We start from the raw sequence: 24,621 nt of genomic DNA, 5'->3' as shown, positions 1-24,621 counted from the left end.
GACAGAGCAAGCATTACACTACTGATCATGGATTATATCAAAGAAATTGCACTGAAGAAACTTTACAATGTTAAAAAACACCATAGGTAGTAAATGCAAGAATTAAGTTTACCTGTAGAAGTTTTAGTAAGCCCTATGGTGTTATATATATACAGAGGCATCATTATGAAGTCCCATATTATTTTTCTCTACTATCCTGCCAGAGTCATGATAAAGATTTGATCTCACATCCGTATTTTACTTATTCTGTAAGATGAATCATCAGTGTAAAGTGGCTTTGTTAATAAACAGGAAGTAAACAAGCAGTAGAGAGCAATTTCAGTTAGCATTCAAGGTACCAAAACAATGGCCAAGGAGACATCCATTATTAACAAAAGCTTTAAAGATGAAGTGGGTTCTCCAGAAGCCTATTTACTGTTTGAGAGAAGAAGAGAGAAGACATTGCACAGGCACAGTGTGTTTCACTAGGGGATTGACTTGTTGCTGATGATGGTGCACTTCAGTAAGTGAGAATCAAGACAGATTCACTAGCTTCTACAATTGTAGAATCAGAATAAATGCAGTGAAAGACTACAAGAGGTCTTTTACTTTTCCTACCACCTCGAGAAAAGATATATCAATTTCACTAAATCCATTTTCATGGTAGCAGACTTCACAAACACCTTCCAGATCTGTTTCTGTGTAGCAGAGGACTTTTTTTTTCTTTTGAGGAAAAGAAGGTCTCAGAATGTTCATGGCTAGCGTACAAGACTACAGAATCATGACTGATACACTGCACGTATCAGAGAAAATGCTCTGAACTCAGCTGGAACCATGTCTCCAGCCCAATGAACTTCTGAGTCTAAAGAACTGTTATAAAAAATACAGAACAAATCTAAGAGTAGTTCCTGTATATTCTGTAGAGACAAAACCACGCTTATATAATGAACATGGTGCACTCCTCATCTTTGCCAAAGGAAGGCTGAACACTTGACAAGGTATGAAGTCACAGAGGCATGAATGACAGACCTATTCAGCCTTCAGCCCCTAAGCCACACACACATGCCCCAGTTGTATGTAGTTTTACAGATAAAACCCAACACAGAATGTCTTTAATTTTATTTCCTATGTTCCAGCTATAATTACCCTTGATCTAATTTACAGTTTTAATTGCTCAAAGCAGTTTCTATGCAGGACAATCAGAAAACAAAGATGTCAGTGGCCACTGACATGGTGAGAGAAATGGCTCACCCAGAACATGGGAAAACTGTAGCAAAAGTAGGGATAAAACCCAAGCACCAAGGCAACTTCTAATGTTTCTGCCTTTTACTTCCAGCTCAACACCATCTCCTTCCTAGCACTCTTTCAACCAGTCTCTTCCCCATCTATATATGATCTCATGACTTTCCAAGCCCATGTCTTTTACCTTTCCATCTGCCTCTTCCCATTAAAATGGTTCTTACGAATTTTTCTTACACACATCTATGTTTTTCTTCCACCCCGCTCAGGTTTTATATTTATCCTCCCTCACAGTGCTCAGGCTTAGCAAAAGACAGGCACAATTCAAGCAAGATAAACTGATGTTGGACAAAGCCACAACTTAGAACAGAAGCACTAAGCAGTCTTTGCCAGAGATGCCACTACCACATTCAACACTTTGCTCTCTCCTGCAAAATAAACAAAATAGCCCAGGTTCTCTTTCTCTGCAGAGGTGGGAGTCATGCAACATTATAAAGCTAGTTATGTCTTGCTTATTCTTTGGATAGCTCTCCAATACATTGTGATTCTTCTTATTCAGAAAAGTCTGAGGACTTCAGAAAACTTGCCCCAGCTTTTACAGTCCCAAACAAGCCAAATACTTGAGAGCTGAGATGGTGATCATTATCCGCTGCCAATACCCCTGCTAATCTACAAAGCAGAGCATGGGAGAGAGAGAGAACAGGCAGAATACACTGGCACTCTGACCACTTGAGAGCTCTCCCAGAGTAGGGGACACATGAACTGGCTAAGTCAGCCTGAGTCCCAGTGTCTTTGGTCCAGTTCAAGAGTAAAAAGAAATCTGCAATAAATACTCCAGCTCCATCAGTCTTTCATTGTTTTTACACTAAAAGTAAGAGTGCTGACTGGACTTTGAGTGGAAAGGACATGAATATTGGCTAATTTATTTTAAAAAATCCGTTAAAAATTAAAAAAGAAGCAGCAGTAGGAGTCCAGTCATTACACAGATACAAGAAAATCCAGTGGCATGGGGAGTTTCCACAGACAAAGGATTTCCCACAGCTTGTTGTTGGAAACATTGTGATTCAACTGCTCATTTCTTGCTCAACAGGCTGGTGATTCAACCAGAAGAGGATGCTGATACGTTTCACCTTCTGCATTCCACCTACTGCAGCCTCAATCAACAAAAACCTTGGCTTTTAAAAACATGTGACTATATCTCATGCTAGTTCTTAGTTATTTACATCACCTACTTTCATTGTACAATATCTTTTTGTCAATATCATTTAAAGGTACACATAGTAAAATAATAAATCAGGAATTTTAACCGCCTCTGTCTCCTTATCTTGCTAACTTCCAGTTGGACATTCACTACAAGCAGGTTGTTAGAAGGTGAAACACAACATAACATACTTCAAGATTCACTGCTGAGTGAAGAAACTACACAACAGAAAAAAAATACGACATACAAACTCACAATATAACCAGATAAAATGTGTTTTGCAGCTTGAGACAAATACTTTTAACACCGTGTATGAAAATCAGTCCACTTGTGAAAATGAATGACCTGCTGCAACTCCCTAGAGAAAGCCCTCAGGTAAGGAATTCAGATTCCAAGGAGCAAGCCAGTGGAGGCTATTTTAAACCCAAGCCTTTCTACAGTCCTAAATTCAGCAACAGTCTCTGTTTCCCAGAAGTGGCCTTTCCACTGTCTGACAGGAAACTGGAGATGCACTCTGCAGTTCTAGAAGCATGGCATGTAGCTTTCCTCCAAAACAGAGCACTAGCTGTTATTTTTTTTAGAAAACATATTGTCTCTTTGTTCTGCTGCAGAAGCTTATATACATTTCTTCCTCTTAGTCAGAAAGGCTTCTTCAGGAAGCTGGCAGTGGAAAGCACAGAAAATTCCCTACAGCAAGGTAGGAAACAGAGACAGGAGAAGCGTGGCTAGAGGCTAACAGATTAACCATTACTGACTTCACAGTCACATACTCTTAAATGCATTGAATGTCTTGGAACTGCATTTTTTAAAACTTAGGAATGAAAGAACAGGGTAGGAGTTTGTTTTAGCAAAGCAAAGAGCAGTCTCTGACACAAAATAAATTAGCTATATTGGGGGGGGGGGAAGAGAAAACCAAATCCTTCCAGGACTTTTTTTTTTTTTTTGCACACAAGCACAGACATACACACAACAGATTATGCTGAATCCAGTCCTAAAGTCATGAATGTATCACTGCCCTGTCTTCATTTCAGTCAAGATCATAAGTAAATGCATCTGAAGTAAGTAGTTTGTTGGTGAAGGCACAGGCTTACTCTATATTTGTAGGGATGAAGAAAACGTTTTGTTGATGCACAGGAATAACGAAAGAAGTTACACTGTTGAAAATTACTTGAAATTCCTATTATAGCAATAATACATCATTAATAAACAGCTTACAATCAAAATAGAAACCCACTATTTTTCACTGAGGTTTGGATATGCATCATTAGTCTCTAATGCTGTCAGGCAAATACATTATGTTTTACTGGGAAAGCTTTAAAAATCATTACTTCCAAATAAAGGGAAAAAGTTCTTATCTATCCAGTTTCTGACAAATATAAAGGAAAAAGTTCAGATCTGTCCAGTTTCTGGCAAATATAAACTAGGAGGTCTGCAATTACAGTGACATGTGAGTTGAAACGTATATTTAAAGTCTGCAGTAGGAAGACTGACTGTATTTAATGCTGTCCAATAACTGCTGATGTAGTCATAGTTTTCAAATACTTTTAAACATGTAATATTTAATTACTTGGATGAAGATTTTTTCAGTTAAGCATCTGACTTTTTGAAAATGTATTAAAGGAAAACCCTTTCTACAAAATAAAACCATATAGGCATTTCTCAGAACAGAGCTAGTGGAAAATGCACTGCTTTGTTCTCATTTTTGTATTTGTTTTGAAAATAGCAAAAAAACAACAGCAAGACAGAATTAATTGGAAAGCTCTACAACCTTCATACTTTAAAACAACAGATTTCACATCTCAGTGGGAAATGAGGGATGTGCCTTTGCCTTCGCTAGAGAAATCCATGCAAAATTGACACCTAAAAGTCTATTTTCAGACACTAAAATAGGTTACTTGGGAACTGAGTCCTCCGAGCATGGTGCGGCCCAAAAATCAAGTGATTCAAGTACAGACTGCACTGCAACTGCCTCTTTCAACACCTGGATCTGCTGTGGACCTTCCAATTCCTTGTTGCCAGTGGTCAGAGAAGGGAAAACAAAGGAGCTCATTTAGGAGAGCAGTCAGGGACAGAACAAGCAGCAGGGAACGGCAGTCAGGGTAACAAGGTTACAGAGCCGAGTGGATTCAGGGACCAGGAGGCAGGGACGGAGCCTGGTAGGGGTGACAGGAGACCCCAACAGCGCTGCCTGACACTACACGTGCCCCACCAACACGCGAGGGATCCTGTTCGACATGGCCTTGTAGGCAAGAGAAGTGCTTGGAAAGCTGGTGTTGAGCAGCTGAACCCCTGGTGTCTGCTGTGCAGCCTGGTTCACTAATGACAAGGAGTCTGCACAACCCATGATGCCCATGTTGCATCCCAGCAGCACAGCCAGAACCCTCTCTTGAGCACGTCAGAATGCCACAGCTCTGGGAAAAATGGGTGGTCAGGTAGAAAATGAGACCCTAGTTAACTGGGCAAACAATGAACAAGCTCATCCTTTATTAAGCACCAGCAAATTCATGTGGCAGAAAAGAGTGGAAACCAGGTTTCATCAGTTCCTGCTGCCGTGGCCACTTGGTTATCCCTGAAATTAGCTGCCTCATTCATTATGCAGCTTCCATCTTCTGCAACAGTGAAGCAGGTATCAACTGAGACAACAGTGTCTGAACTCCATGGTCCTTAGTCATTCCCAAAGCACTATCCATCCAGTATTCCAACTGGTGCAGGAGTTTGGTGGGGAAGAATTAAAAATTGTTTCACCCTGCGTGACAGCAAGGAAGAAAGCAGTTGTTCTGGCATCATCAGTACTTTATACCTACCAAAGATCTATCTTTCCAACTATGTATTGTTTAAATGTAACATCTGCATCTGTTAAAAGATAATATTTAAACAAGGATACATTTGCATAACTTTAACAGAAGTGGTGGTTTACCTGATTTACTGTTTCTTCAACTGCTGTTATGTAATGATTAAGTTCTCTGTCCATTGCAGCATATTCTAACATGACATTTTCCATACTGTTAACATCCTCTACGTCATCTGCAAAACAAAATATTTCATACATGGATGATCAGTTGTATTACTTTCAGGCAGCATTTTTTCTTTACAGCTATAAAGACAAGTATAAATGCTGCGAATTTCTAAAGCATCTGTCAGGCACAGCAGGTGTTTTCAAGCTTCTCCTACGTACACTTTTTCCCATTTTGCAACTATAAACCTTGACATTTCTTGGGTAACTTGAACAAACGGCTTACTCAGAAAGACACTTCCCTGGTTTCATGTGAACAAGAGAGAGTGTGTGCAATTTCATCTACCAACACCTAGTCATTAGGCAATCAGGACATTTTCTGCAAAAGTTATATTTCATGACTCATCACATTGCCTCAGAAACAGTCAGAAGAAACTTAGATGCCCTCTCAGTACAATATAGTTCACAGCTATAATTAGACCCCTTATCCCCAGTAAACATAGCAACTGCAGCATCAAAGCAGAGCCAGCATTTTACAACTCAGGAAATAATGGGAGACTGAATGGCATTGGTGAATTAAGCAGTAAAATTTTAACTGCCAGTGAAAATCAACGAATATAGGACATGTGCTTAGTAATTCACATCCACTTTTATTTTCTTCTGCATTTCTCCTAATTTCACTCCTTTCATTCTACCTGCACCTCTGCTTTCCCATTCTAACACTGCTGTGCATCTGCTTGGCTGGATAAGGACCCTTTGTAGACGCCACAAGGCTGAACAGCCACAGCTGTATTTCGTGGCACAGGTGCATGCACTGCACCAAATACTGCTAACTGCAGGAGGATAATCAGCTACATGCCCCTAACCCTTCTGGGACACTAAGAAATTAGGAAACACAAGTTTCCACTTCTCCTGCTCCCATTTATTCCTAACCCACAGTTTCCAGGTAGAGGGAAAACAGCTGGAAGCAGTGAAAGAACCTCAAAGCCTGCTGTGCAGCATTGGGGATTGCCATTTCATGGAGTATTCTTCTTTACAACCAGTTTAAGTAACCAATCTGTGCTGTTATTTTTAGGAAGAATACTGTGGTGTAGCTTTTTTAAATGGAAAGGAAAATGTCTTCTGATCTGGCAAACTAGTGCACTTCCTAAGATGCTAACTATATTAGTATTTTACAGCACAAAAATCTGAAGCAAGCTAACATAAAGTGTTGTATACAGCTGTCTTAGCTTGACAGCAAAACCTGAAACTGTTGCTGAAACACATAACTCAGAGATAGGAGCTTTATACCACATGAAAGTGATGGATCCAGCAGACAGGAGAAAAAGTGCTAAAATATTTTACACAAAAAAGTTACATAATAAGCCATACTATTTTGTGAACATGGCAATTACAGTCATGATGTTTCCCTTAATTATATACAGGTTTGGTGTGTTTCCATTTTTCATTAAGTAGATGGATGGATATTGCAGACAGAATCTTGGCATTCCTGCAACTTTCTTCTGAATAATCAGCATTTCCCTCGCCCCTTTCCCTTCCCTCCCACCCAAGTTCCATATCCTATCTGGTAACTATGATCATGCTCTTTTTCCTTCCTGCTAGGAAGCATATGAAGTGCCTCCTCCAATTCTGACACAAATGGCACTCTGTGAATCACACGAAAGGTCTGTGTAGCAAGTTAACTGTCATTCTCCTCCCATGGCCAAAATGAATCATATCCCTGACATAAAGAAACTACAGTGGCCTAAATCTGACTTTTTAAAGAGAAAAGAAGTGAACTGTTAAACACCAAGAGAGTTGTATCAATGCCACCTTTCCTGAAAGCTACAAAAAAGCTTTATCTAAAGAATAATAATCTTGCAACTTGAGAGATGAATTAAAATAAAGCTCAAACAAAGAGGTGGAACACAGCACACTGGCAAGAGGGACATTAACTACATCCTGCCCTACATTCTTCATGTCCTGATTGTCCCACCCATCCATCAGCCTATTTTAAGCCTCAGTGATGTTCACTGCTGTTTCCCTGTTGCTGTTCTTTCATGCACATGAAGTACACTATATATACTGGGAAACTGCTGAATGTGCAACTCGCACATGATCACAGACTGCCCCTGAAGGCAGTATGGATGAAAAGATAGAACTGAGATACTGTATACAGGTCAGTTGCTGTCCATCCCCTATTTCTGCTCTTTGACAGATAATAGGGTCTGTTTTCCACCTGCAGGTCAATCCACAGTCCAAAGTGCCGAGAGCTAAAAGGAAATCTCCCATGTAGCTCCCGGCCACTCATCTCCACAGCTCCTAAACAAAATTTAAAATAAAACTCACATTACAGACTATTCTATTTTCCTTTAAAAATCTCTCGTGGTCCTACGTTACACATTTCAATAACCCATTGTTCATGGCTCCTCTATTCCCATCATGTTCTCCCTGTCCTGATGAGCGAAGAGTGCTTCTGCCTCTGCCTGGTAAGGAACAGATGCAGAGCAGAGCTTTAGGTGCACATAATGAGAAGCTGCACGTGACTGTATGGGGGTGTAAAGTTTCATAGCTCATTAAGGCAGGTATGCAAAGTTTTATATCTCACCAGTGCAGGGATCCCAGCACCTTCGATGTTTCCTTACAACAGACTCTACTGTAGACTAATTAGAATACATCAATTGATCTAATCTTACTAGAAAACAAGGAATCGGAAAAGAAAGACTTCTCTCTCCTCACCACCATGCCACAACTCACTCTCCCAAATTCCACCAACCCATTTAGTTTAACACAAACAATAGTCTAAATTTAATAATTATATCAGGCTTTCAGAACAGTCAAAAGCCACTGTCCATTACCCAGTCTGCAAGCCTCACAACTACTATTACTTCAGTTGTGAGGAAGCCAGTAGAGATTCATGGCAAAGGGACTCAAGGCACTGCCTCTCTTCCAGCAGACTGTGACCACATTATCAGCTGAACACTCCCTGGCCAGACTCCAGCTACAAAGCCAGCTAACCCTCCAAAGTACTCAAGTCTTTCATTCTGCAAGCCAACAGCCTCGCCAACACCAAAATCAAATGCTCTGCAAGTGCTGAAGCGGTGTCTTTCTGTTATCTAATCAAAATTTATCCTAATCTTGTTTCTAATTCATATCTAAGGAATGCATTCCAAACTCTCTGCATATGCTTTTAGCTACTGCCACAAAATACCATCTAAGTTGCATACTATAGTTATGTCTCCTTGTTATCTAGGTTAAATATGTTGAGTTTGGTAAGCATTTCTCCACAAGTCCTTCCCTCACCACTCGGAGATTATACATTTTGCAATATTATACCTTTTACTCACAGAAAGCCCAGTTCAAGCCCATAATTTTCATTTTCAAAGGCCCATGTGCATCATGTTAGAATGAGCTGGCTGAATATGCACACTTCATGATTATGAATTCCAGCTCACATGACTTTATGATCTCTTTTTATAATGGAAACAGGGATATTACTCTCAACAGTCTCCCTGAATAATAAAAACCAAAATTACATTAAAAGCCTAGCAAGAGTTCAGTTTCTCATTTCTAATAAAAGACCAAACTGTTCATGCTCAGGTGCCTTACTGCTCATTCAAACTGTAATCAGTCAGGGATGGGTTACGTATCATGAACCCCACAATATTAAAACAGAAGTTGCAATAACAGGATAAAGTTAAGTCAGTGCTGGTTTAATACTTCCTATATTAACACTTGTCTAAAATGCCACCCATTATTCCAAAACTTGCATTTCCTTCTGAGTTCATATTTACTTTAGTTCCCTGTATACATCCACAAGTTAGCAAATTTTCTGAAGATTTTTTACAACTACCTCTTTTTCTGTGCAAAAGTTACAACATCAGTATTTGCTTATTTAGGGTATTACAGATGTCCTGCAGCCAGTAGTCAGCAATTCAAATAAGCATTCACTTCCACCACAAACTATCACAAACAAAGTAGTCTGGAATACCATGAAATTATAGGAAGGCTCTAAGCCTACAAATATAACAGTACTTAAAATTAATGCTTAAGCACAGACAACATTAATTAATGTAAATATACATATATATATATACACACACACACTCTCGTATCTTTATAGTATTGGCTAACAAAAGTATAAAAGTTAAACTTTCAATTTAAAGCAAACAGGACATTGTCAGTTGCACCTCTTGCACTACCTATTAGGTTGCTTTGAATTTCAAGGCTACATGCTGTTTTTAATTTCAGACTCTCCCATCATTTAAAGCAGAAGAGGAAGAGTATGCCATTGCCCACACATTTTGACAGCAGATTTCAGACTTTTAAAACACACATAATACAAACATCTATCACTTGAGCCAATAGCAACAGCAGCAGTAGGCAGTTGTCTTCATATGCACCAGCAGCAGATAAAATAAATACAGACTTTTCCAGCAGGTTTCAAGTTACTGTTGACAGCAGAGGAACACAAGCTCCCCAACTCCTTGATTTAATTCCATCTTCTGGAGGAGAACATACATTCTCAATTTAGAATATAGTGAAGCGTTTTTGCTGGTTTGAGCGAGCACTTCATTTTCAAAACCAAAAGTGCTAAGACAATCCCCCTCCATGCCCTCAGTTTTAGTCTACTCAAACTGTTGGTAATCCAAGCTGGACAATACATCTAGAAAAAAACAACTGACCAACCCACACTCTTTAAAAATAAGTTTACAAAACACTTGCAGAAAACAGCAGCAAGATGTCCCTCTACTGTCTAGATGCTCAGTAACGAGAGGATTCAGACCTACATAGGCGACCACTGTCTTGTTTCCCTTCTCTGTCTAGATATACTTGAACTCCGTTGCGGTGCTCCAGACTGTACACACCAATAGGAACTTAAACAAGAGAAAGATTGCTTCTGCAGCCCTGAGGCCACATCTTCACTTTTCCTCCTGCGGTTACATGGACAGCTCATCAGAAAACACTCACTGAAGGCTATTTCTTTCAAAATCTCATCTACCTGACCTGTAACATATTTTATCTATTAGGCTGCAAAAAGAGCAGAATGCTAGTACAGAAAGTTCTAAACAAAAAGAAATTAGAAACAATACAAAGGAATAGCAGAAGACAGGAGAAAATCAATTTGATCTCTTGAATGCAGGTGTCCTCACATTAAAACCAGAGAAATGGTTGACAGTGGAATGCCCAATAATCTCCACGGAGCCCTCCAAATAGGGAACTAACTGCTGCAGTTCATAAGAGAAGAAAACATATTGCTGATTAGAGGACCAACAACCATACAGGAATGGAAATTGGTGCAGTAAAGGGGAAGTCAGGGGAGTAATTGCAAAATTTCCCTCCGTGTAACAGTCAGAAGCTAATTACTGCTGAAGCTGATCCTAAAGAAACCTCGAACTTCTTAGGAAATGCCTTAACTGGGCTGTAGAGTATTTTGAGCTGGATTTCCCTCACTGTCCCCTAATGAAGCCATTCTGCTTGCATAAGAAGCTTTCATACACATGGAGTTAGAAAGAAAACATGCATGAGTGATTTCACAGACCAATGTCTTCCCCTAGGTACCAGCACTCCAGTGAAAAGTAGGTCTGTCTAAGGAATGAAATTACATGAATAAGAGAAACCTACTCTAAGGTGCCCCTCCATGAGCAGGGAGGTGGACAAAATGACTTCCAGAGGTCCCTTCCAATCTCAACCATTCTGCAATTCTGTGGTATTTCTCAATACCCAACAACCTCATCCATAAACCATTGTTCTGGAACATGGTTGAAAATGAGTTCAAATTCAAGTCCTCTCAAGCAAAGAAGTTGAATCTGAGTTTCTTATATCCTATCAAAGACAAATTCTGAATATATGAAATAAAAGTGAAAGGAGTAAAGAAGGTAAGAGGAGTGTGGGAGACAGGACTACTAGAACTTGTGAAGAACCAGCACAGAACAACACCGACAGTTGACTATGCCCATAGGTGCACCAGAACTATGGCTTGTGAATGATTCCTAAAATTTCACCTTATTTTCTATTCAGCTTCTGTTAAGAAATTGCAAATCACACTACAATACTTGGAATGAGGTCAAGCATTTTGCTGTACCAGAGTAAAATCTTCTGAGGTTTTATTTTTGAAAAGAAAGGGCTGAGCTTTTCAGTCTGGATTTAAACATTTGTTTTATTCAGCGAGTAACTGAAAAAAAATCATCAATTATCCATATCTCCCTGTTTAATTTTATTTTTTATAAGTAAGATGAGCCAAGAGTGTCTGTTAGGTTACAGACTACTGACAAAAAAATCCTCATTTTGTGTTACAAGCCGTTTCCCTGTAGGCTATGACTGTCTTAAATGGGAAGAGACAAGATTCAGTGACCCAAAAGCCTTCTGCCAATCACATGGAAATGAAACTCAAGTACATTATATTGTCAAGAGAGTTAGAATTTCAACAGAAAGAGACTGGGCAGGATCTGAATGCCCAGTTTGAAACATCTTAATTGCCGAATGCCCAGTTTGCAACATCTCAAGGGGCCAGCATTTCCAGTGAGTGGGTGTTGCACACATTCTGAAAACAGAGTCATCTCAGAGTGGGCACAGAGAAGCTGAGGCACCCAGTATTACTAACCACTTTTGAAAATAACTTACTGTATTATTCTATAATAAAGTAATCATGAAACTTTTGCTCAACATGAAACTCCCTTAAACACCATTGACAGCAGAACTAGGCCAGCAGTGCTTTTGAAAGCAACTCCCTTACAGTACATTTTTTTGTCTTCAAGACTGCCAGGGGAAGGCTAAAAAGTCATAATGATCCCAGTTTAGACTTGAGAGAAGTAACAACTATCTGCCTTACCAGATATATCTGCCACAGTATCCAAACAGATTGCCAGGTAAAGAAGGGCAGTCCCTCTGAACACTTATTGACACTGAGGTAATACCTAATGAAATAAACAGGAGTTTGATTCAGCAGAACACTCCAACATGTGCTGACGTTTTTCATTGTATAAAAAACAAAGTAAAATAGTATTCAACACAAACAGAGATGGTTTAATTTAGGCTGAGGCACACAAATTATAAAAAGACATCAAGTAATCTCTCATGCAGGTAAACAGAACCGTGGAACAGAAAGAGAAAAAAAGTCTTTATATCATATCTACATATTTTTTGGTACTGTAATCTTTGTGTTGGGTGCCACATACACAACACCAAGACATTAAAAGGGGTAGAATGTACACACCCAGATAAAATTGGATGCTTGTTTGAGTGAATATTAAGGCCCATGCAATTCCCAAGCTACTTCTCTCTCTTCAGACAGAAGAGACCTGCTCCTGACCAATGTCTCTTTTCGCTTTACTAAATTCCAAGGTCATGGCAAGGTTTATCTTCATTTTACCAGTTAAAACCTACTTAATTTTGCAGCAAGATTAATTTACAGTTAACAAAGGCAGTGTAACTAGTAAGCAGGAGCACTGAAAGGAGGATAAAACCCAACAGTTGTGCGAAGAAACTTAAACTTTCCTCTGTCATAATAATACCATCTACAAGAAGCTGAAAGGAGGATATAGTGAGGTAGGTGCTTGTCTGTTCTACCAAGTAAAAGGCAATAGGATGAGAGGGAATAGCCTCAAGTTGTGCCAGGAAGAAGGATGTTGAGGCTCTGGAGCGTGTCCAGAGAAGAGCGACAAAGCTGGTGAAGAGGCTGGAGAACAAGTCTTACAAGGAGCGGCTGAGAGAGCTGGGGTTGCTTAGCCTAGAGAAGAGTGAAGGAAGACCTTATTGCTCTCTACAGGTACCTGAAAGAAGGTTGTAAAGAGGAGGGAGCTGGCCTCTTCTCCCAAGTGACAGAGGACAGGACAAGAGGGAATGGCCTCAAGTTCCACTAGGGGAGGTTCAAGCTGGACATCAGAAAAACATTTTTCACGGAAAGGATCATTGGGCACTGGAACAGGCTCCCCAGGGAGGTGGTGGAGTCAATATCCCTGGAAGTATTTAAAAGACAGGTGGATGAGGTGCTGAGGGGCATGGTTTAGTGGTTGATAGGAATGGTTGGACTCGATGATCCTGTGGATCTTTTCCAACCTAGCGATTCTGTGATTCGGAAAAATTTCGTTACTGAAAGAGTGGTGAGGCACTGGAATGAAATGGAGTCACCATCCCTAGAGTTGTTCAGAAAACACGTAGATGTGGCACTTCGGAACATGGTTTAGGAGGCACAGTGGTGTTGGACTTGATGAACTTAGAGGTCTTTTCCAATCTTAGTAATTCTATGATAATTCTCTTTTAGTTTCTTGGCATTATGTTGATGTCCATCCAGAACTACTGTGCTGTAGTCAAAAAATGAGTAAATCAGCATTGCTTAACACTACCTATATCCACAGGTTCCAGAGGAACAGAAACACAAGTTACATTAACAGACAAGCAGCAAGAACACACCAAGGCTGAGGTTCATGTGCTTGTTCTTTGGCAACAAAGGGAGTTTTGCAGGTCATTTCCCCAGGCACTGATCCTTGCTGTCCCTCCTCTGCTGCCTCTCAGCTAGAATAACATGCCTTTTTACTGGGTTGTACTATAAATTGGATTAATGAAACAATCCAAGCTAAAAATAGCGTTCCATCCTCCAAAACCAAAACAAAATAAAAAAAAACCAAACCCATGCTATTTCAGTAATTTAATCTGAAGTACAGCCACACAAACAGTTGCACCAGCACAGCTGAGGGGGTGGCAAACTGCAGCAGCCTAGAGTTGGGGAGAATAACTTCCTAAGCCAAGTTGTTTGCCAATAAGAAGGTAGAGGAACCACATCTGTGTTTTCTAAGCAAGAAAAAGGCCTATGTTATCTTCACACAGAATTTTGACCAATGTTTCATGGAACGAACTTCTAAAACCCCTCTATTTTCCTAGCACATAACCCTCTCTTCTTAGTGGATTTCAACATATGATTAAATTAAGGCTGAAAACAACATTCACTAATAATTTTAATGGGAAAGGATTTTCCTATGACTAACAGGCTTCTTGCCTGTGGAGGCGTGGGCATGTCTACACCACACAACAGAGCATAGTTCAGAGCCCTGAGCTGCTGCTGACCTTGCCTTTCTTAGAATGAGAGATGGGAGGGCTGGGAATATTTAAAAACATGGAGTCTACTGCTGTCCTCCTCCTACCAACTTTCTCTCAGAACCTGATATGGTAAGATTAGAATTTGGGCAAAAAGTTTCTTGAAATATTTTCCCTCGTAGGAACAGAGAAATATTTGTTAAGGCATTGTAAATGCTACTCTTTGATCCCTCAGAATGCTTTGTAAAACTGTTATTTCAAATGAAGCATTCTATATCAAGACGTTTAATGGGCATTTACAATTTCCATAGGAAGTTCAGAGGCTGCTTTATCTGTGATTTCTACTGGAAAGGAATACCACCAAAATCTTTTTATAATTATGTTTTTAATTATGCCAACACGACCATTTCCAACTTGTTAGAATTTTTTTTTCTTTTTAAAGAAAGACGAGATCTCCATTCTACAGAAATAATCCATCTTTTTTTTGGTTACACTCCAGTGTTAAAGCTTTCTGTTGTCAGAAACCAATTCTTCCCTTATTTTAAATTGCATTGACAGGTGGAAAATGAATATTTTAGTCTGAAGTGCAAGTCTGTTTCTAGTAAAAGGCACGATTGTTGTTATCCAGCAGTAAATAACACCATTAGGTTTTTCACAAGAAAAAACCCCAACTTTGCTAGTATTAATGAACCTTTTACATTTCTCATCTCAGAGTAGCTCATTCAAGGCATACCTTCATTACACTAAATGCAGCAGTTAGTTTGAACTTCCTTTATTTGAGGGAAACAGGAAATGGATTGCAAAGGTATTTAAGTAAAAAAAGTCAGTAAAGATAGGAAAATAAACCCTTTTCACCCAAGACCTTCAAAATTCTCAGAAACATTACTTCTCTGTCCAGAATTGGAAGCAGCCTAGCTCAGAGACCAAGCTACAATCCCTCATCAGAGCTTATTTAATCAGATATACTGTTTTAGTAAATGCAACTGTCTTAGGTCTGAGCTCAAGCTACCATAATATCCGAGTCTGGTGCAGACATATCCAATTCAAAATCTAATTGCACGAACTAAATGTTCTTCATGTGGCACCACAAGAAACAAGAGTCACCTGGTGCATCATCAATGGTCTGGCCAGAAAACAGGGCCATGACACAGGACAGAGGCACGGGAGAGTCGCTTTGCAAAGCAGTTTCAGAACAAAGGCAGTCTCACTCTCAGTCCCTCACTGCTGACTACCTTCGTGCTTCCCAGGTGTCGGTACATCAAATCTTCAACAAACTGGTCCCACTAAAACTGTTCCCTTCAACTGCCCAATCCCCAGACTACAGCGTGCGCGAGCTCAGTGCAAATTAAATCAGTAGAACATGTAGCACACAGGAAAGTAAAACCAAGACAATCCTTCACTTCAAGGCAATCCAGCACCAATTTATTTCAGCTCAATTCAGTGGTCATAATTACTTTCCACACAAAAAGAACATAAAATCCAAACTAAGCTTCCCTAACTGAGAGCTTCATGCAGACACAAATGAATGCACTTCCAGCACTGAAATTTTAACATTGTTGACCTAAACCGAAACAGCTGGGGGAGGGAAAATGCCAAAATATGTCTGGTTTTAAATGTCAAATAACGTGATTAGACTCTTCCAAACATAACTTCTTTTTCACTCTGAACCCACACAGTCTCCCATTCTAAGTTTTTTACATTTCTGCTTCTACAACCCTTGGTCCTACTGACTTCAGGATCTAGAGTAGGTAACCAGTAGCCCGGGACAGAGCAAGGCTGGGCTTCACCTAACTAACCAGGGCAGTAGCTAAGGGAGGAAAAACAATCCATCTTTAGAGTCAAATTTTTAGTCAAATTTGGTTGGCAGGCAACTCCACTTTCTACACCACTTTGGACAGAAAAGCAACGCCTCTTAAAACTGATCTTATGCTGGTCCACATACATAAAGGAATAAACAAAAGATAAACCAGATTCATAATATACAGCTAGCAGTGGAAAGCTTGGGGGTTTTAAATCAGAAATGCTACTGTTAGTTTATCAGAAACTGGAAGGTTAGTAGAAATAGATATGAATATCATCTCCAAAGTTAATTGTTTTTTGAAATTGTAGATACTTCTATATGCTTTGGATATTTTCTAGTTTCTATTGAACAGAGTTAACAGACAGAAACCAATCAAGGCTAAACTGAAGGAATCTAGAAAAGCAATGTCCTAAGCAAGCAAAGGTCAAGTGATGTTCACCACACAAAACATCCAAATCAGCACAGATCACATATTGACATGGTATTTGAAGTGCTAACCACAGTGATACTAAAGCTAGGACTTTCAGAGCCCATAATTCCTCAAGAAACGAAAAAAATCCTATTCAACACAACAAAATAACCCACAACCTAGTCCTCTTACACGGACAAGGTGAAGGCAAAGACTGGACACAGACTGCAAGCATAATGAAAACCAGCAACTCATTCTGCCCTTAGCAGACCTCCTTTGCATAAAAACTCTTCTGTGAATTGGCACATCTCTCCCTTTTTGGCATGAGTCGCTGGTATGTGGCATTCATCCTGTTGCTTGCATACTGGTAAGTGACAGAGCTAAATCTTTCCATCACTTTCTATCATTTCCCATAAACATCATACAAAAACTTCTGCTATTATGAGGAGCTGCTACTTTGTTTTGCTACGTCTCTATGCAAAAAATGGCAATGCAATTCTGTATTGCCTGGGTCTCTCACGTATGCACAAGTATATATGATTTTGAGAGGAAACAGGAATTTATTTGACGGCTTACAGCACACCACAGATTATGGTCTCTATGCACGTTTTTAGATAACCCTGTTATCTTTGTCCATAGTAGGAAAGAAATAGACTGGGGCGGGGGGGGCTCATGGCATTTGAAGGGGCCTTTTTAAAAAAAATAGGAATATAAATTGAATCTTAGCATGGAAGTGTTCTGTAACTAGACAGGAAGGAGTAGAAAGCTCCCTCTGTTCAATACTTAAACAGAACTTGTGAACTATCACATAGCTGTCAGACATGGTGTTTTAAAATAAATTAAATCCAGAACCATATGACTATGCTTGAGATCTGTGTAGCTGAAATGTATTAGTTGAGAGAATTTTATCCCCTTTATACTGATATGACTTTGAATTTTGTTCAATTTAAAATCTGGTTTTCTATAAAAGTGACTGGGCAAAATCTGTACAGTAAAGTAACTACATTCAGTGGAAGTGAAGTCTTGATTACCTTGAGATTATCTGAGACATCAGGACAAACTACACACCTCCAACAAAGCACGGATAAAAGATTAATCTAAAATATGGAAGAAATTTGAATAAGAGATGGCACACCTAATTCACTCAAAAACAGCTGTGAATTAGACCCACACCCACAAGTAATAAACTTAAAAAAAGTCTTGAGAAAATGTCACATTAATCTACCCATACAGTAAAAAGTCTACTCACCCACTGCTTACTAAGATGATTAGTAAGGATATCATAAGTTAAACTTTATTCATCTGCTTAAGAAAAATAGGAAAGAGTTTGCAAGGTTGATTTAACACAGAAGATATTATTGTCACTTGACATTTACGTGCAATGTATAATTCCATTCCCACTTACAGTCTGGGGAAAGCCTGTTAAAATACTTCCTTAATGTGTGAACACTTCTTTGAATTGTGGTCTTTTCATCTGCCGCCTTCTCCTTAAGCCAGCTGGCTCCTTTTGTTAAGTCTCTTTTTAATAAGAAAGTTCATTACATGTAATTTATGGAGCAGCGTGAGATTGTCACCTCCTATTGGGTGCTACAGCACATGAATATTTGAGAGCCTTCTATTGCATTTTTTGATAATGTCAAAAAAGTATGGAGGTTCACACATATATAGCTTGAATGACTCTAGCATGAGAGTGATCAGAAAGACCACGTGAATCAGTCCTTCAATTTATATGTTGGACTACTCTTTTTTACATGGGAAGCACCATTAGGAAGACATTTAATTATCTTTCATCACCTAGAGCACGATCAGGGTATTGTTCTGCTTAATCTTTCTGCTGTGGTTTTCTTATTTCTTACCTCTCCTTCTCCTTCACTACATATCTCTTTACCATTTGCTCCTTCCTGCTTGTCCTTCTTCTCAACCAGTTCTCCCATTCCAGCTTTTTTTTTTCCCCTGAGCACCTGCTTGCCTGGGTTTTGATTCTTTCTCTATTAGCAGGTGACAGCTCTCAGGTGACTACAGTCTTTGGGGGTCACCTCCTACTTTCTCCCATCCTCTTATATAACAGCAGTTTTAAAAGAGTAAGAGCTGCTGATTTTTTTCTATTAGCCTAAAGGTCCATTAACACACAAAAAAAAACCCCAAACTGAAATAACAAAAACAAAAAAGACATAAGCTCACCAGTCATTAACAGTAACTGCTATGCAATGCACAGTTTGGGAGCTGACCTAAGGCAAACGATGCCTGAAAGGGTGGCTGGGGCAGCAATATGAGTGATGGGAGGTTACCTCCCTGTTACTGTATGCCCTACACAGAAGGTTGTACTATATGGTGCCCACGATCATTGTCCACCATCTAAGAGGGGGTACAGGGATTGTTCTTATTTTATTTTTTTTTTATAAAGGGGCTGATTTTATGCTGACAATTTTGCAGATTTACCCCTATCTATACATGGCACCTGTGTATCATTCGAGAAAAGGCCCCTTCTAGACCAACAAGCATGAGACTAAATCCTGTTAATTGCATTTTCCTTCAATAAGCTCTTCCAGTATTTCAAGGAAAGTGCAACACAAATAACTCAATGTCTGGAAAGTGTGACTTACATCAAGACTGCTCAGCTTGCGGAGTTTAAGTAAGATCTTCACTAAGTGCCCTGTGTATATTTTAGCAGTTCAAACAATTTCATATCACCTATAGTGGTTCTTGGAGCTGTGATAGTTCCTATTCATTGATTCACAAAAGGTAAACATGACATCTTTGCAAGGTTGCTGTTTCCTGCTGCCTTTTACCTCCTCTGCACACATATTTTTCCTGGCTACCAGTCTCCTCCCTTTTCCAATCACCTACTGCCATTACAGACAACTCAGGTTATTTCTAGACTCTTGCAATGCAATTTCCACAATCACAGAAGACACAAGCAACAACATAACCAAGTATCTACGCAGGAGTCTGAGATACTCAGATGTTCTTATATCCTCTCAAAACACTCCTGATACCTCTTTTTATAGAAGGGAAAGCAAAGGTTTGTGAACTTCAATGACTTGCCCAAGACCACACAATGCAATGCCAGTTCAAAAGAACAGTTGTTCCAAACCTCAGTGCCTCAGGAAAATCAGACTTGGAGCATCCCTGTTGTTTTATCTGTTTCATATAATGCTATTAAGAGTTCCTTGTTCTTCTAGAGAGAAAACAGGAAAGAAAATGAGAAGGGAAGAAAAAAAATCTATGAAAATTATAAAACGTATTCCAAATCTACAACTGGAACAACCAATATCTGCCTGTCCTTCAAAGGATGAAATTTTCATAGGTCTCAGTGTCAGCAATCATCAGGAACACACAAGTCTTACATGTGATTCTGACTGATAAAACAAACATTCCCATTTAAATTCCTGGAATTTAATCAGTACATATTATAATCTTCATTCTTTAGTAGAAAGTCAGCATACTATATAATACTGGTATATGTGGAAACATGTCATAAAACCTGGATTTGAGTCACGAGTGCATTTTTTAGTTGTCTTTCTAAATTATTTTTATCTGAAAGTATTAAATGCCTCTCGTGATTAATTCTATATGCACTGGCAAAAATGTTGAGTATCAAAAAAAGGTAAAAAAAACAGTCACAAGTTTTTGAATACTTGAAGAGAATAACAAAGAGGAAGGAAAAGAAAGGGAAAAAAAAGGCAGAGGGAGAGATGAATGTCCCGTGTCTACTGGCAGGGTATCAGGATGAAGGTTTCAGAATGATCATGTCTACATAAGGACTTCTTTCATGTTTTGACCAAACACTGAGAACATGTCAGCACAATGCTTTCTTCTAACCCAGATAAATCTTTCCCTAATGGAAAGAATCAAACAGTTGCTTTATATTCTTAATCTTTCTGGATGCTGCCATCCCCAGACTTTTTTCTGCTTTAGCGGGCTCGACCTCCTTCCCTCGTTATTTAGGCACACAGTTAGATCACTGAAAGCTAAATACTGATCTTCTTAAATTGATAAAAATTAAAGCTTTCAGAGTGGGTTCTTCAAAGCCCACACTACTTTCTATATATACTCTATGCCTCTACATTTTAACAGGAGTTAGTGGTATTTTCTTATTGCTACATTTCTGTAGCAGAAATGTGACGATAAGAAAATGACAGATTAATATACTACAGAGAATATTTTCATACAGTAAATTACTCAGAGAAAATATTCCTCTCTGGCTTTTGTTCAAAGAAGTTGATTTATCTTTGTGCTAAAGAACCCACACAAGACCTCTGCAGTACTTCATAGTATTTTGAAGCTGGAACAGACTATTAGGATCATCTATTCTGATCTCACGCATAGTAAAGGCCAAAGAACTTCACCCAGCAATTTCAAGCCTATAACTTACAGCTGTAAGCTCACGCATTCTCTCAAGGTTAACATCACTAGCAACCAGAGGGTCTTCAAAAAGGTCTATCCAGCATTTAAATCCTACTTATGATCAATTTTGAAGGCTGTTGATAATTTATGAGGTCTAGGACATAGCAAAATTTATAGCGACTATGGGTGCATGAGGTAACTCACAAGGTGACTGCAAACCTCCCTCTTTGGGGGAGAAAACTACACGCTTCCTCAGGAAAATACAGGACAAAAAAATACATAAGAAAAAAAGTGTAAATAAGCACACATACCTATGGACATATGTATTTGAAGTCAGACACTATGTGAATACCACCTACTGAAACCTGAGAAATAAAAACTGTGAAGTTTTCATCTGAGCACTCATGAGAGTTCTGACAAAAACTGAGACTGGGGTACGACCTTCTGCTCAGGTGCAAGCTGTCAGTACATTTCCGTATGAATGCACTGAAGACAGTTATTCAGCAAGCTAGCTTTAAATCAAGACCAGATTTTACTCTGAATGATACTCTCTAGTTCAATCACAACATAGCAGCTTCATGCAAGAATAACTGTACGAAATGCAGTGATCTGTTATGCAGGAAGTTAAACCAATAAATCATGCTGGTCCCACACAGCCTTAAAAATCTATGATCTGATAATACAAATTCTCTTTCTCCACTGTTAATCTTAATCCTATGCTTATATTTTAGTGTTATGAAATGCAAGAGTACACTGATATGGCACCAACACCTCTAAATCCATTCTAAGAGTGAGTTACTACAGGGCCACAGCTGACTATGGCAGGTGAAGGAGTAATGGCACAAACTGCAGGAAAGGCTTTGCTGCCACCTCATGGGTTTCTCTCTCCCTCGAGAACTGCAAAAGTTGAAGAACATAGATACTTGGATGCATTCAGCTTACCAAGTACCTAAAACAAGAAAGAGCCAGCAGAACAAAAGCAAAAAATCTTTAAAAGATTAAACAATCCAAGAAGCACAACATAATAGAGGACAAGCATAAGTTAAGAAAAAAAATGGCATCTTTCCTGAAAGGATGAATCTTAAGCAAGAGAACTGAAGGGAAGACAAATTAGTATTTTTGAGAATGGGAATTTAAAGCATTTTCTCACATACACCACAATGCAAGTTTCCTTTAAACAACAGGAAAAGAACCTTCCCAAGAAGAAAGATGTAATTTTTGTGCCTACATTGAGTTTTTGCCTGCCACCAATTAGTACCACAGACACTGGTAAAGCAACAAAGCAGACCATTTAACAGACAGCTTCTGGCAGATAAATGCCTGGAGTCAGAAAGAAACTTCCTCTGTGAACAGCTTGGTATGGTGAGTGAATTCTTGCAACTTCAACAGGAAGCATCTGGTACAGGCAAACACGGAGGGGTTACTGAACTTAATAGATCACTGGTCTTTTTGTTTTCTACAGTACCTTCTCCCATAGCTAGAAAACATTTTAAGTCAGCAAGCGTCAGTGAGAAGCCATTTATCTCCAGGATGGACATGGACATTCTACACTTTCATTCTCCACCAGGAAAAAATCCAAAATACCTGCAACTCTTCTTTGGAATTTACTCTAATCTAAGTACAAAGTAAATTCTGAGAGACTGAAGCACACTCTTGGGGATTTCAAATCCAGGTAAGACTGTTTCCTCATGTCCATAAAGAAGTAATGGATTGCTCAATTCTAATGCTATTCCTACACTGCATATAAAACTTTGCTTCTCAAGAGCAACTTCAGAGACACGTAGGCTCACAAAAGAAAAAAAAAGTCTGATTCCTTATGCAGGGTCCCTACTACACAGGCCACAGCTCTGTCCACAATGAGGTCACCAAGAAGTGGAGAGCAAAATAACAAAACTCAGTTCATATGTGAAAACATCTTGACGCAACTTATCTTCCCTGGACAAGAACAGGATAGCAAGTCAAAGTTTAAGTCCTGCTCATATCCTCCACCCAGCGATGTTCATGCTACCTCTCTTTCAAGCAGACTGCAAAGTGTCATTCTAGCTTATACATTACAGCTTTTTTCAGGACAAGTACCTTATGTTTTTACTATTTTTATGAAGCACAATGATCTCTAATATCACGGAAACTAACAGAGCATGACAATTCTAGAAGCACAGGTGTTGGCAGGTTCATTTCTGTATCCCAAAACAATCACATCTTGGTCATCTCAAACACAAGAATTTTGCCAATGTTAAGATTCACGTTACATTATGCAGGAACCTTGAACTGAATTTTCAATGTAAAATAAAATAGAAAAAAGAACACAAAGGAAACAAATTAACCAAATTGTTTTATATTAAAACACAGCTACAGAATCCATCCTTATACTGGAGTTTGCACCACTCAAAGTATGAGAAATTTCAGGTCTATGACAGAGAAACTTCCATGGAAAGGTCCCCTGCTTTCAGTGATAAATAAACTTATCATCTTCAAGTATGACTGCTTATTGTAGGTTGCTGCAACATGTATAGAAAGCCACTGCATATAAGAATAGTGGACATTGCACAGAAATTAATGAACCAATTGTCTATTAAAATGCAGTCAATAATTTCATAAAACTAAGCTTACCACCATACCTACATTCTCTACTCTCCTTCCGATATCAACAAGTGTCAGCAGAGCTTAGAGTGCTTCCTCTTTAACACCATTTTAAGAGAGGACCGAGAGAAACTCGAGTACTGTGAGTAATCCCACAGTGCTAAATCCACATTGAAAAAAAGATCCTATGTTAACAAGTACTGTTTGACCAGCATATAACAAGGGTCATGACACAGGTGGGTGCCAAACAATCTGAAGAATAGGAAGCAGTCAGCAAAGGGAGGACATCGCACATATGAGATGTAGTGCAGCACACACAAAGAAAAGTGCAGGGACAGCTCTGGGGCAAGGGGAACAGACAAATGGGATAAGCAGCCGGAATTGAGGTAAGCTCTGCTGGCAGAAAGAGCAGGTTATGCAATAGGAAATGAACAGACAAGCAGGAAAAGCCAGAGCTGTAAAGGGCTAACTTAATCTGGGGTGCTTGCCAAAGAATCACATCACTAACACTCTGTAAGACCCATGGGCCTGCCCTGTATATTGCAGTGAGCAGAAAAATCCTTCAAAGTGTGGAGAAAGGGAGGAGGAATTCTCATGCAGACCCTGATATGGCTATGGGAAGATGTGCTATGTCATACAGATGGCAAGCAGCCACGAGTAGCAGCTGACTATGACAGTTTAGGGTAAGTTTTTGAAGAAAAAAAGAAAAGCAGCTCATTTTATTTTCCTCAGTTAGATCAGAGTTCAGGTGCAGTAATCGCTTCCCACCCAGATATTATACACTCCAGGGCCTCTACAATGTACAGTGGGAATGTGATGTGTGGTGGAAGAAAGTCTCAGACATCAAGGAAGCATCTTGCTCTCTATTTGATTGTTCAGCTAATCAGACAAACCCCCATCTGTTAATGCTTTAAAATGTTTTTCGGAAGTTTTATGCTAAGAACTTCTGATCATCTTGTCAGTAGTTAGCCTACTCTCCAGGACTCCTATTTATTTCCTTTTTTACTGGACATTTCTCCCAGCCTCACACAGCTTTGGCTCCAGCCCAGAGACTCCAGCCTCTTCTCCCAAGTGACAGGGGACAGGACAAGAGGAAATAG

At 39.3% G+C, this 24,621-nt stretch overlaps 1 protein-coding gene across 1 annotated transcript in view; it reads right to left on the bottom strand.

Moving 5' to 3' along the window:
- Window positions 1-24,621, bottom strand: part of NSMCE2 (NSE2 (MMS21) homolog, SMC5-SMC6 complex SUMO ligase) — a 130,479-nt gene that overhangs the window by 94,160 nt on the left and 11,698 nt on the right. The window contains exon 3 of the mRNA XM_069854655.1: window positions 5,337-5,443. Coding sequence (XP_069710756.1) covers window positions 5,337-5,443 — 107 coding nt within the window. The remainder of the gene's footprint in view (window positions 1-5,336; window positions 5,444-24,621) is intronic.

The sequence above is a fragment of the Phaenicophaeus curvirostris genome, chromosome 3, assembly GCF_032191515.1.
Source record: "Phaenicophaeus curvirostris isolate KB17595 chromosome 3, BPBGC_Pcur_1.0, whole genome shotgun sequence".
NCBI classification, from domain to species: domain Eukaryota; kingdom Metazoa; phylum Chordata; class Aves; order Cuculiformes; family Cuculidae; genus Phaenicophaeus; species Phaenicophaeus curvirostris.
The sequence above is the reverse complement of the archived record's forward strand: the minus strand, read 5'-3'. Positions and strand labels throughout refer to the sequence as shown.